Genomic DNA, 13,980 nt, shown 5'->3' on the forward strand with positions numbered 1-13,980 from the left:
AATTGTTGTATTTTTCCAACTTTCAAAGGTGATGTACATAGAAGAAGTCTATTAGAATCAAATCATATAATTTTAAATGTTTAAATGAAATTGTATAATGGCACATACACTAAGAAGATTTTTTGCATAAAGAAAGTTATTGTACATTTTCAAAAAAAAAAACGGTCTTCCTAAATTGTTGCATAAAGCAAATGGATTATTGTTAAAGACTGAAATATATTTGAATTTTTTTGAAACATTCATTGTACAGTCTTTTAGACGAAATTTGATTATTTTTCTACATTGGACAAATTTAGTTATTCTTGGTAATTTCAAAATGAAATATTCAGTTTGTTTCATGATTCAAAATTAGATGGTTTTGATTATTTATGATGATACAATAATCTTTATTATTTGGATTTATTGCTTCATTTAAAGAACTTATGCAAACAAATAAAGACAATAAAAACTAATTAACTAGTGAGAATTCATTGCGTTATGATACAATAGATTAGGTAATATATCTGAAAAGAGAATAAGGAGAGTTGTGTCAGACGAAATTCTCGAACCTTTAGATTACACATATTTTAATAATTGTGTTAATTGTATAAAGATAAAATAGACCAACAAAAGGAGATTTGAAGGCAACAAGAGTTCAGACGTCTTAGAACTTAAACATACTGATATTTGTGAACCGTTTCCTTTGGCTTCTTGTAATAGTCAACAATATTTTATAAATTCACATACGACTTTTCAAGATATAACTTCATTTATCTCATCTATGAAAGACACAGTTATTGGATGTGCTAAAAAATTATAAAGTTTAAGTTGAAAATCAACTTTACTTAAAGATTAAAAGCGTTAAATCTGATCGTGGTGGTGAATACTATAATAGATATGATGGTTAAGGTGATCAACATTATGGAACTTTTGCTAGATTGAGGAATGTGGTATCGTCTCACAGTATATTATGGCGAGTTTTCCCACTATGAATGTTGTTGCTGAAAGACAAAACAGAACACTTAAGTACATGGTGAAGAATATGATTAGTCATTCTACCTTATCAGAATCACTCTGAGGATAGGCACTAAAGACCACATCAAATATCCTTAATATAGTTCCAACTAAGGCAACGACCAAACCTCTTATGAACTTTGGACATGAAAAAATCTTTTTTTTAAGCATCTGCACGTCTGTAGATGTCCAGCTGAGGCAAAGCCTTGTGAGTCTAATGAAAAGAAACTGGACTTAAGGACAGTCAATTGTTATTTTATTGAATATTCTGAAAAATCCAGGGGTACAAGTTTTATGATCTCAAAATTAATTCGATTTTTCAGTCAGGAAATGCCCGGTTCTTTGAAGATGTAGAGTTTGTCGGGGAGATAAATTAAGAGATATTGTCTTTGAAGATGAATACGTAAATATTCTCACGGGTATCTTGGACATTGATATGGAACACATTCTTCACTTTGACTAAGACACAATATAAGAAGACAACATTGGAGATACTCTCATTCCAGATGAACAAAATAAAGTACCTACATAACCTATGCACTTACGAAGATCAACAAGAGAGCGAAAAATGCAATGCTAGATGATTACATTGTATTTCTTCAAGAACATGATGCAAACGTTGGACTGATAAAGGATGATCCTATCAACTTCTGTCAAGCCATGAAAAGTTTTAGCTCGAAAAAATGAATGGAATTCATGAATATAAATTTAACTGAGAATAATTATCGTAGAAATTAAGTGAAATCATTTCTCTAGATATTTTATCTAATTGATATTTGCTAAATTCGGTGATTCGACTTATATTTATTTTCAATTAATTCCCTTTAAGTAGACTAAACATTTTATTGAATCTTCTAGATAAAGTTGTGACTATTTTAATTACAAGTACTGATATACTTTTATAATACACTCCTCGTGGGAACGATACTTTACTCTCTTATATTAAAACCTGACAATTGTGCGTTTGCGAGCGAAAAATATGCGACATAAGCATATTTTTCTGGTTTTATATGTTAATGACATTTTACTTTCTAGTAACAATATAGAGTTGTTGCATGACACCAAGAGATTTCTCGCTAAGAATTTTGAGATGGAAGATTTTGGTGATGCATCTTTTGTACTGGGTATCCAAATATATCAGGATCACTCTCAAGATATTATTGGATTGTCTCACAAAGACTATATCTAGAAAGTTCTCAAGCGATATATGATGCAAATTGTAAACCAATGGATATCCCGATGGCGAGAAGATACAAATTTAATCTATAACAATGCCCCAAAAATGATTTTAATTAAGGAAAAGAAATGCAGAAGATTACCTATGCATCTTCAGTGGAGAGTCTTATGTATTCTCACGTTTGTACACATCCAAATATTGCGTACGTCACATGAATGTTGAGAAGATATCTAAGTAATTCAAGAGTAAATTATTGGAAAGCAATCAAACGAGGTATTTACACATAACAAAAGATTACATGCTCGTATATCGGATGTTAAATCGGTTTAATATCATTTGGTATACTAACTCTGATTTTATGGGATGCCAAGATAGTATGAAAAACTATGTCGTCTCAGCGTTAAAAGGTTATTTATTAAAGCCTATTTTGTCATGATAATAGATTTTGTATCTTCTAATGTTGCATCCAATCAAGTTTTTGGTTGTTAAATGAATAGTTGGGAGTGAATAGTTGTCTATAAATCAATTTGTTACGAACTCTATAATTTTGGATTCAATTATCAAGGGACTATCATCCAAAAGATTTTTGTTCACATTATTTTATAGGTGTTTGACCAATTAAAGATATTCAGTCTCAGTGATAGTTTGTAATTTTAAATGTTTTATAGACATATTCAGTAATTTGGTTTATGGTTATGTAAATTAATTTTCTGCAGAAATAAATTTCAAGTTAAGTTATATTCTGATTATAGTTTAATGTTTGATCTCAATAAGGTTTAGGGAAGTTGAAAATATGCATGTTATGATAACATTGCTTGAAATTTCCACGATATACATCCACTTCATAATCCATGTCATTCAGTTGTGTTGGTTTATGTGATCATTAATAAGTCTAGTTACCTTAAGTGTAGCGAAAACTGCTTCGATCTTATGTTGATGTGATTGATGGACCAGATTAGTCATAAATATATTTCAGAAACAACAATTTTGAACTTATAAATTTATTTTCACAAACATAATTATAAGGTTACATATATAGCCCAAGTGGTAGATTATTGATCAATTTTATTTAGATGGACTTATATGTGAATAATTATGCGTCATGAGTTATTTGTTAGTTAAGACAAAAATAAAATAACCAACTAATGTTTCGGGTTATTAGTCTTTAATGTACCTAATAAGTAGCAGGTCTTTAATATGTAGAAGCGAAACTATAATTTTTGTTTTTATGACGAGCTAAAATAAAAATATCAGAAAATAATGATGGACATTATCTAAATATGGGTCATAGTCCACAGATCGCGCGCAATCACATTCCCTATTCTCTCCCCGTTCAGAAGAGAAAACTAAAGGATTCTCTCAAGGAAAAGAGTGTGTAGATCTGAAAATCAAGACACGTTCTAAAGAATTCAGAAACGTGACTTCAGGTACGCTTCCGTTTAAATTTTTACTCAAATTTTTAATGATTTAGCATGATGATATATCATGTGGTTTACGTTGATTTTCCACAACATGCGAGGCTATAATTAACGTGTCGTGTACATGAATGCATCCATCGCTTGTGATAAATTTGAAAATGAAATGAATCGACCAAAACCAAACAATCACAGAAAAAACCAAACGTAACATGAAAACATCAAATAACTGAAAAACAATGTGGCCGGCGGGAATTGTTATGATGTATCGACGATCACTTCAATTTCTTGTCGCCTGTCGGGATGTAACTCCTCCGTCGTATTTGGCGGCACCACCACCCTGTCGGGATGTAATTCTTCCCATACGCCTATAATCTCCCGAATCGGTGTACCTTAAATATGGACTGCTTTCTAATGGCATCTTTGCTTGTGTTGATTTGGCTTCCACTCGATCTGTTTGCTCAATAACATCACTTCTGTGTAATTGTTGCTGTTGCCCTTCTTCCATATTTTTGTTATGAATTTTATGTAGTTATTGACAATATTAATATATAATCCACATGCGCAAAATGAGCCGCCTAAGAATCCGTCCAGCCTTTCACTTGTATTTGAAACACAAAATAATTATGCTATATATATACATATATATACATATATATATGTATATATATGTGTGTGTGTGTGTATATATATATATATATATATATATATATATATATATATATATATATATATATATGAAATCATGTGGACAAGAAGTGCTTGTGTAAAGATAATAAATTCATGGTCTTGATTGAAGTTATAACGATGTCTTACCTAATACTTTTTGATGTAGCATGCATGATTCAAACCACCCTCAGAGCATCGATCAAAAAAACTTCCAACGACTCTTTTTACTGTTTATTTAGAATATGTATTTAATATAATGTTATTTAGATGCATATATAATTTTTATTTATTATACATAATCATTGAAATTTTATAAAATTTAAAAAGTGGATTACATTCGCATCTCGAATAAAAGCCAATGTTCTAAAAAGCGTGAAGCGCCCCGAAAATCATGCTTAAGCGTGAAAAATCATTTTTAAGCTTAAACGAGATTAACACATGCTTAAGCGTGAAAAATCATTTTTTTTATTTTTAATGTAATTGTAATTATCTCAACCAATAAATAGATAAAATAATATATAAATATGATAAATTTAAATTTGATGTATTAATTCTCATATTTATAAAAGCATAAAAATCTCAAAATTACAATCTTTATTTGTTTTTGCAACTAGACCACATTAAAAAATGCTAAATATTTGTCAAATCATTATCAGACATGTTTAATCATATAATTAGAATTAAAAAAATAAACATCTAAATTATAAATCTAATTTATTATTCTAAAATAAAAAGACATATCTTCAAAATAAAAAAATTACAAATAAATAGATGCGATTAATTGTGGTTAAGTACACTTAATTAAACGTTTTAAGTACGCTTAATTCGGTCAAACTACAGTTTAACCGCTTCTTTCTGTTTTTTTTCGAAGTGGGGCGTTTTTGTCGAGCTTCCGCTTAAGCGCGCTTAAGTAGAGTTTTTAGAATACTGATAAAAACAATGAGAAAAAAGAAGTAGAAAGTAGGATGAATGGAAAAATGAAATATTGAAGATGTATTTATAAACACAATTTTTGGTTATTATTATTATCATTATTATCAAAAAAAAAATTTTTGCAAAAATATCTTTGAACCACAGTTATATATTCATTTTGATTTTGATTTAATTGTTTTTTAAAAAAATTCAATCAATTTTTATTTTAAACTAAGGTGCAGCACCCAAAATGGGAGCCACTCCCATGTATTGTTCAAAGGAGCTCGTTCCATCAGTGAGAAGGAGCTCTATAATGTTGTCCGGGTTCTGAACCGGATGATTTAGGTTTGGATTCTGATATGGTCAACCGTTGAGTTTAAGTCCAAGCCCGGTTAAACCCTTATATATATATATATATATATATATATATATATATATATATATATATATATATATATATATATATATATATATATATATATATATATATATATATATATATATATATATATTACAATTGTTAAATTTGAAAAATAACAAAAAAAATTAGAATTTATAAAATTAAACAGTTATTTCTAAAAAAAGTTATTAATGAAAATAGCCAAATGGAATTAGTAAATTATTATAATTCAGTGGAACTTGACAAGAGACATGGTCAAAATATTTCTGTGTGTTTATTTAGTGGAAGAGACCACGTTACTTGACATGACAAAGCAAGATTATAAACACGTGGAACTCATTCCCAATTCGTACAGTGGCGGGTCGGCAAGAGGCCGACGAGGATATGAATTGAGTCCGTCCGGTGAGTTGTTTTTCTTACATTTAAATTTGAATCATAAAATATTGAGAGAAAACCCCATCTATAACTCACGAAGGACCGTGTCAGCTTGTACTGTGAGAACTCGACTTTTCAGCAGCTAGCAATTTCAGTAGCAAATGAAAATTCCAGTAGAAGCTAGCAATTCCAGCATCAAGCTAATATTTCAGAAGTTGATATTTTTCAGAACATGTAATTTCCAGCAGACAGAATCCAGAAGCAGAAGAACGAGAAAGCAGCAGCAGCAGAAGAGCGAAGAAGCAGCAGACAGTTACCGATTCAGCTTGAACTTGTAACTGAAGCATTTAACACGAAATAAAGATTGTTAATGTCAGAATATGACCTTTAATTGGGAGGCTAACAGTCATAATTTCACCTATAAATATCACTCCCAAACACCTGAATTGGTTTACCAAAACCTTGAATTATCGCCTGAAATTAGAGCTAAGAGAGTGCATTTTAGAAACTGTAAAATCCAGTAGCGAGGCAAGCAGATTTCAGTAGACTTCAACCGAAACTCTAGCAATTTACGGTAAGTGGGCTTATGTATAAATATCTTGAAAACTGCTTGATGATTTCTGTTTTAAAGCAAAGTATAATCTTGAATCCTGTTATCTGATTTCGAAGCACTGAAACTTAGTGAACTAATGGTAGGAATATATATTCTGAACATTATTGATTACTGATTACTGATTACTGGCCTCACCCCTTAGAGGAGAGAACATATAGGGGACTGATATCAGTTTAGCCATGAAATTCACGAATGTACTCAGTGCTTATTTGATAAACTCCTGATTTCCGATTACTGAATACTGATTACTGATTTCTGAACACTGAACACTGATTTATGTTATGAAAATAAGAATTTCTGTATATTTTCGTATTACTGTTCTATATGAAAATGATTTCGAAAACTGGGAGTTATTCCCGCCCCCGCTTACTGAGTGACAACCATATCACTCACCCACCAAAACATCTCAGATAAGAACGATGAACAAAGGCTAGAGGAAGAGGAGCAGATCCAGTTCTGGGGCTGGTGAAGAAGATTGTTAATTCTCAGTTTTGTATCAATGTTATCGAATGTAAAACATTGATTATTCGATTTTGTATCAGACATTGGAATATTCAGTATTTATGAATAAAAGACTGGTTTCTGAATTTCGTACTTCTGAGGCTTGTTGTTTTCGAATGTGAATTTGAGAGCAACGCCGGTGTCAACCAACCCCCGTCCCGGGGCGTGACATGTACAAGTTTGGTTGCACTAAATAATTTAGCGTTTTGACGTTCCGCAACCGAGACACATGCGTTGTGATTATAATAGTTGATTCATTGGGATAGAAAGATGAGTTTTGGTCGAAAAATTATAACGTTTAAGTGGAAGGATAAAACAAATTCGAATTTTTCAACCACACAAGTAAAATATATACACGCTGAAAATAAATAACAAAGTGTTTCCACAGATGTTCGAAACAAAATACTTTTACTTCTCCTGTAATTTCGAGAAAATTATCATCCCCATGGGCCATGGCCTCAAATATACTACTACAATGAATTGATCTCATATCGATAACATTGTTTATGAGCAAGTTTTTTGTTAGACGGTCTCGTGGATTTATATGTGTAAGACTGGTCGACCTGTTTCATATCTAAAGTAAAAAATAAATAATATTTTTGACATAAAAAAAAATAATTTTTCATGAGACGAGCAAAAATAATACATAAGATAATCTCATAAAAATTTTTGTGATTATATATTTGGATGCATATAAATACGAGTTTGTTGGGTGCAATAATTGTCTCTGTTTGGTAGAGCGATCGAACCGTGGTGCTCGAGCTGCTGTGCGGTTTAAAAGATTTGAGTTGCACCATTACTACTAGCTATAACTTTTGGTAAAACGTCAAACGCTCGGTCCTACAATTACAGAAATCGAGCTTGGATCAAAGAGGCGACAAACAAGTATAAAAAGAGATAACCAATGATAACATTGGTAGATAAGTGCAATGCAAAATCAAAGAGATGTGCGTATGAAAATCATCTATTAAACTTGTGGGGTAAAAATGTTATATCTATAGGCTAGCGAGTCACGAAAATACATTGTATTTTGAATTTGAGATGATTTTAATATCTCTATCCTATATAGTTTTACACTGATAAATGTTTAATTTTTTTTAAGTGGTTACGATTGACAAATATAGTAATTCGAGTAATCTATTTTTGTAAGCTCAGACTGGGTAATATATAGACATATAAATATATTATTTGTTGAATAATATATATATTTTAAAAAATATATAAAAACCCACAAGCCAACAATTAGCTTATTAAGTACATATATAGTGACGTACGATGAGTCGTCGAGCTGGCTCAGTAGAACTCAAAAGAAGTTTTTCATGAGCTCACAAGTCAACTTGCAAGCACAAAATTAATTTTTGAATATTTTCTTTTAAAAAAATATCTTAACAAATATAATAAATCAATAATTTAATATTAGTTTTGGTACAGGTGTTACACTTTCGTCCGTCGTATCTATATAATACTTTTCTATAATATTATGAAGGTAAAAATTTTTGTGAGACGATTTTATGATAGTAGTATTTTGTGAGATGAATCTTTTATTTGGGTCATCTATGAAAAAACATTACTTTTTGAGTGGATCTCATGTGAGGTCGTCTCACGGATCCTAATCTGTGAGACGGGTCAACCCTACCCTTATTCACAGTAAAAAGTTATACTCTTAGCATAAAAAATAATATTTTTCATGGATGAACCAAATAAGAGATCCGTCTAACAAATACGACCCGTGAGACTATCTCATACAAGTTTTTGTTTTAATTTTTATGATAAGAGTATTACTTTTTAGCGTGAATATCGGTAGGGTTGACCCGTCTCACAGATTAAGATTCGTGAGATCGTATCACAAAAAACTTACTCTATTATTAATTTTTCCAATAAATTTTATAGCATTGATTTTCAATATTTATAAAAATATTATTTTTATTATAATTATAAACAATTTCGAATCGATAAAATTTTATGTAATATACATACTATATTATATTATTATTTAAATAAAAAAGAATTATATAAAGATATTTACCAATAACACTAAATGCTTCGTTGTCACATAAAGAAATTAAAATTAGTTTAATTTATATTTATATATTTAAAAAACAAAAAGAAAGAAAAAAGAAAAAGAAAGAAAGAGCACGTTTGACGCCTGTCTGGCTGGGCAGACTGCTCCACTCTCCCATCTCTATATTAAACAACGCCTTCCTCCCGAAATCAGCGGTCCGCCCCCGATTTCACTCTGCACCGTCGAAGCAATGGATATCAGCCGGAGGCCACCCAAATACTCACACAACAAACCACTTCTTTCTCCTCCTCCACCCCCTCATTCGTCGGCCTCCGGCGATCACCGTTCCTCCCCTAAAGCGTCGGACGCTCTCCCTCTTCCACTTTACCTGACCAACGGCATTTTCTTCACCTTGTTTTTCTCCGTCTCCTACTTCCTTCTACACCGTTGGCGTGACAAGATCCGTAACTCCACTCCTCTCCACGTCCTTTCCCTTTCTGAGCTTGCGGCCATTACTTGTCTCATTTCGTCTTTCATATACCTCCTGGGGTTCTTCGGCATCGACTTTGTGCAGTCGTTCATTTCGAAACCGGAAGGAGAAGATCATCAGCCCCAACGCTTCGTTCGTGACATTATCCAGGAAGATCGGAGCATTCACTGCTCTTTACCACCGACGCCTCCTTCCGAGCCGAAACCCATGGAACTTCCGCAAGATGACGAGGATCTCGTCAAATGTGTTGTCTCGGGAGAAATCCCTTCTTATTCTTTGGAGTCAAAGCTCGGGGATTGCTTTAGAGCTGCAAAGATTCGTCGGGAGGCGGTCCAGCGGCTGACTGGGAGATCTATGGAGGGATTGCCTTTGGAGGGGTTTGATTATGACTCGATTTTGGGGCAATGCTGCGAGATGCCAGTGGGGTATGTGCAGCTTCCGGTTGGGATCGCCGGGCCACTGTTGCTGAATGGGTGCGAATACACGGTGCCGATGGCGACGACAGAAGGGTGTTTGGTAGCTAGCACGAACAGGGGGTGCAAGGCAATCTACGCATCTGGGGGTGCTACGTGTGTGCTTCTGCGAGATGGGATGACCAGAGCTCCGGTGGTGAGGTTTGCCTCCGCCAAGAGGGCGGCCGAGTTGAAATTCTTCTTGGAGGATCCTCTCAATTTCGACACATTGTCTGTTGTTTTCAATAAGTAAGCACTTTTGCTCTTTTCCTTCTTCTTTTTTTCGTACACAGTAAACTGATTTTTTCTTGGAAGTTGCATGCATGTAGATTTGTAACTTTGTCTTTTTTTTTTCCCCAGAAATTTATGTTCTCGACTTGTGATTTTATCATTGCTATTTAAGGATTTATAGGAATCCTTGATGTTGATCGGTATCTTGAAATACAGAAAGAAGTGACTTTGTTATTTTAGTTGAAAGGGAAGATTTTACTATGCTAAAAAAGAAGATTTTAGTGATTAAATCCCTTTCATTCTTGGCTATAGAAATTCTCGCCATCAAAGGACACGTTTTCAGATTCATTTGTGACATTTCCCTTTATTTTTTTTATTCCTAGAATTCTGTTGATGATACCGTTCTATGTTCTCAATCGAAATCAGATTGGGTTTTTGAAAGATAAACTTTCTTTGATAGAAAAAAAATTATTTCCACTTTGTTAATTGAGGTGATTACTGTAATTAACGATCTACATCAGTTTATGTCCATTTATATGTTTTAAATATAGATTTAGGGCCGTAGATGAGCTCTCATCTATTTTCTCCTGTTTATCCGGAACAGGTCGAGTAGATTTGCAAGAATCCAAGGTATTCAATGTGCAATTGCAGGGAAAAATCTATATATTAGGTTTAGATGTAGCACAGGTGATGCCATGGGGATGAATATGGTTTCTAAAGGTGTTCAGAATGTTTTAGACTTCCTCGTTAATGATTTTCCTGATATGGAAGTCATTGGCATTTCTGGTGAGTACGATCTCTCTCTGTTATTTTTAAGATTTTGATACCATTGATCTCAAAATGCAGACATTGATTAACCCTTCAATTGCTACCTCTTTAGCATTGTCTCATTATTCATTTTCTTGGCTCCATTGTTGCTAGTGCTTATCATGGTTTGTCAAATGTTAGGTCTTCTATGGGCATCATACTGATTTTTTGTAGGATCATTCTTATTGTCGTGTTTCTCCTCATTTTCTTTATTCCGAGTACTCCATGCCATATTTATTAGCTTCTGATGCCAAATGTAATAGTCCTCATTCCATCAAAACACGACAATGGAGATTTTTGTCGGTCTTTTCATTTTTTCCTGACCAAATTAGTCATTACCCATGCAGGGAATTTTTGCTCAGACAAGAAACCTGCTGCGGTCAATTGGATTGAGGGACGGGGAAAGTCAGTAGTTTGCGAGGCTATAATTAGTGAAAGCGTGATAGCAAAGGTATTGAAAACTTCTGTATCAGCCCTTGTCGAGCTTAACATGCTCAAGAACCTCACTGGCTCTGCTATTGCTGGCGCTCTTGGTGGTTTCAATGCACATGCTGCAAATATTGTATCGGCCGTTTTTATAGCGACCGGGCAGGATCCAGCACAGAATATAGAAAGTTCTCACTGTCTTACTATGATGGAGGCTGTTAACAACGGGAAAGATCTCCATATTTCTGTGACCATGCCATCCATTGAGGTAATGAGATTTGGTTTTAGATCGAGTCAATGAGACACACGTATTCACACTTGTGCTGTAAAAGGAATGTTTTTGTGATCTGGTTGAATGCTTGAAAATGCTTAGAAATAATAATAATAGTTAGGAAACGTTTGGTACATCGGATAAAATAATAAATGATTGTAATATAGGGATAATAAATCAAAACATACGGATAACTGAATGACGTAAAGCTAAAATTTATTATAGAACTGAAGCCAACAGATGGATGAAACAAGGATGTGCAAATAGCCAATGTCTCATAATTCGCACCAAATCGTGCTTTATATGCTGAAATTCCTGAAGTTGTTTTTCATTAAAGAAAAAGGCATTATTGTAAAACGAATGAACTGTTAAAAAGTGACTTTTTTATTAGGATATTTTTGTATTTAAACATGACATGATAGGAAACCAATGATAATTATTCTAAGATGCCGCTGCTATTTATACTTAATACATTGACATCAAATGGTTCCTAAATTTCCAGGTCATTATTGTGTGTGGCTAGCGACATGGATTTTCATTGACAGTGGCTTGATTTTGTTGGGAACTAAATTTGTTCCCTATATAAGCTTGTCATTTACTCCTGCCATTATTAGAGTTGACATCTAAAGTTATTGTTGGTTCTGAATATGTTAACACCCTCAAATCCCTTTATATTTTTCGAAATGTATACTTTATCATTTCAGGAACCCCATTATCATATCTTGTCTTCCAGGTTGGCACCATAGGTGGTGGAACACAATTGGCGTCACAGTCAGCTTGCCTCAATCTTCTTGGTGTAAAGGGCGCAAGCAAAGAGTCCCCAGGCTCAAATTCCCAGCTCCTGGCCGCCATCGTTGCCGGTTCAGTGTTGGCCGGAGAGCTCTCTTTAATGTCTGCTATTGCAGCTGGCCAGCTTATCAAAAGCCACATGAAATACAACCGTTCTAGCAGGGATATCACTAAAATTGGCTCCTAGGAGAAAATAACTCCCGACTTTTCACTCGAATAGCGGCCAGTCGTGCTGTTGAAAGTGTCTCGAGAAGAATCAGAGCCACTACGCTTGCAAACGAGTCGGCACATAGCTTCCCCCCATCAGAATCGAAGGGCTACCTGACTCGTCTGTGAAAGGTTCGATGCTTCCCCTAATCTGTTAAATTTCTTTTCTTCCCCATTTAGTGAATCCAAAGTATGTTTTTTGGTGTTCCTGTAATAATAAGTGATTCTTGAAGCGGGGGCTGCCTTGTTTTTTGCATGTCTTCCTTGTTAGTTTTGTACAGGTTAAGTTATCCTTGAGATAGTTGGAAGTTTGATGTTGCATTTGTGGAATGAGATTATGTTCTGTTTTTGTTTGTCCAAATTTTCGCCCATGCATCTTATATGATGACTCGAATCCAAATTGGTCTAAATTCATCGACGGTGCGCAAACTTGTATTGTTTGTAGGATCCTTTGTTGAACATTCTTGGAAATTAAAATTTTATATTACGGCGTTGGTTTTTTCTTGAAATCTGTGTAAATATTTTTTAGATTTCAATCTTAATGACCCATTAAAGGTCCCCTGTTATTATTATTTTAATATTTACATATCCCAATTGATATTTTTTGAACTCTTTTTTTTTTTTTTTGTGATTTCTCTATTTTATTCATTAAACATCTATATATATAAATACAATTTTTTGCATGGAAAGTGCTCACAAAAAAAAATTATATAAAAAATAATTATTAATATTAATGTATTCATCTATTACATTAAATATTTTAAACAAATATGAAATAAATGTGTAATTAAATGTGAAGTTTTGAAAATTTGGTTTTTAAAATTCAAATTTGAATTTGATGTTCCTAATTATATTTAAGGTCTGTATTAGTTATATCATTTTATTTAATTTTGATTATGCTTTTGAGTATTATGTTATTTTTATTTATTCAATTATTATTATTTTTTATATAATATTACGTATTATAACTTTTTATGTCTCTTAAATTTTTGTATATTCATTGTTTGTAAATTATTATTATTATTATTATTATTTATCTTAATTAAGACTTCAATATAAATATTTTTTTAACATATTTTCAAAAATACTTTAATTTTTAATCGAAATTTTAGACAAAATAATAAATGATTTTTTAAATATATTATTATTTTTTATTATTAACAGTTTCACTTAATAAAGACAAAGAAGTAAATTTAATGATATAAAGTTGTTATTCTCGTTTAAGTATTGCTAAAATGATATAAGTATTT

General features: G+C 32.6%; 1 protein-coding gene across 1 annotated transcript; it reads left to right on the top strand.

Moving 5' to 3' along the window:
- The first annotated feature begins 9,208 nt into the window (after positions 1-9,208).
- Positions 9,209-13,091, top strand: LOC140832872 (3-hydroxy-3-methylglutaryl coenzyme A reductase 1-like). Its single transcript, XM_073197137.1, has 4 exons — positions 9,209-10,248; positions 10,835-11,016; positions 11,385-11,731; positions 12,468-13,091. The coding sequence occupies exons 1-4, from the start codon at positions 9,308-9,310 to the stop codon at positions 12,708-12,710; spliced, it is 1,713 nt and encodes a 570-aa protein (XP_073053238.1). The 5' UTR covers positions 9,209-9,307; the 3' UTR covers positions 12,711-13,091.
- The last annotated feature ends 889 nt before the right edge of the window (positions 13,092-13,980 follow it).

The sequence above is a fragment of the Primulina eburnea genome, chromosome 5 (genome assembly GCF_022965805.1).
Source record: "Primulina eburnea isolate SZY01 chromosome 5, ASM2296580v1, whole genome shotgun sequence".
Taxonomy (NCBI): Eukaryota; Viridiplantae; Streptophyta; class Magnoliopsida; order Lamiales; family Gesneriaceae; genus Primulina; species Primulina eburnea.

Coding starts and splice junctions, on each gene's coding strand:
- LOC140832872 (XM_073197137.1), top strand. CDS start 9,308: ATGGATATCAGCCGGAGGCCACCCAAATACTCACACAACAAACCACTT. Junction 11,017..11,384: donor GGAAGTCATTGGCATTTCTG/GTGAGTACGATC, acceptor TTACCCATGCAG/GGAATTTTTGCTCAGACAAG. Junction 11,732..12,467: donor TGACCATGCCATCCATTGAG/GTAATGAGATTT, acceptor CTTGTCTTCCAG/GTTGGCACCATAGGTGGTGG.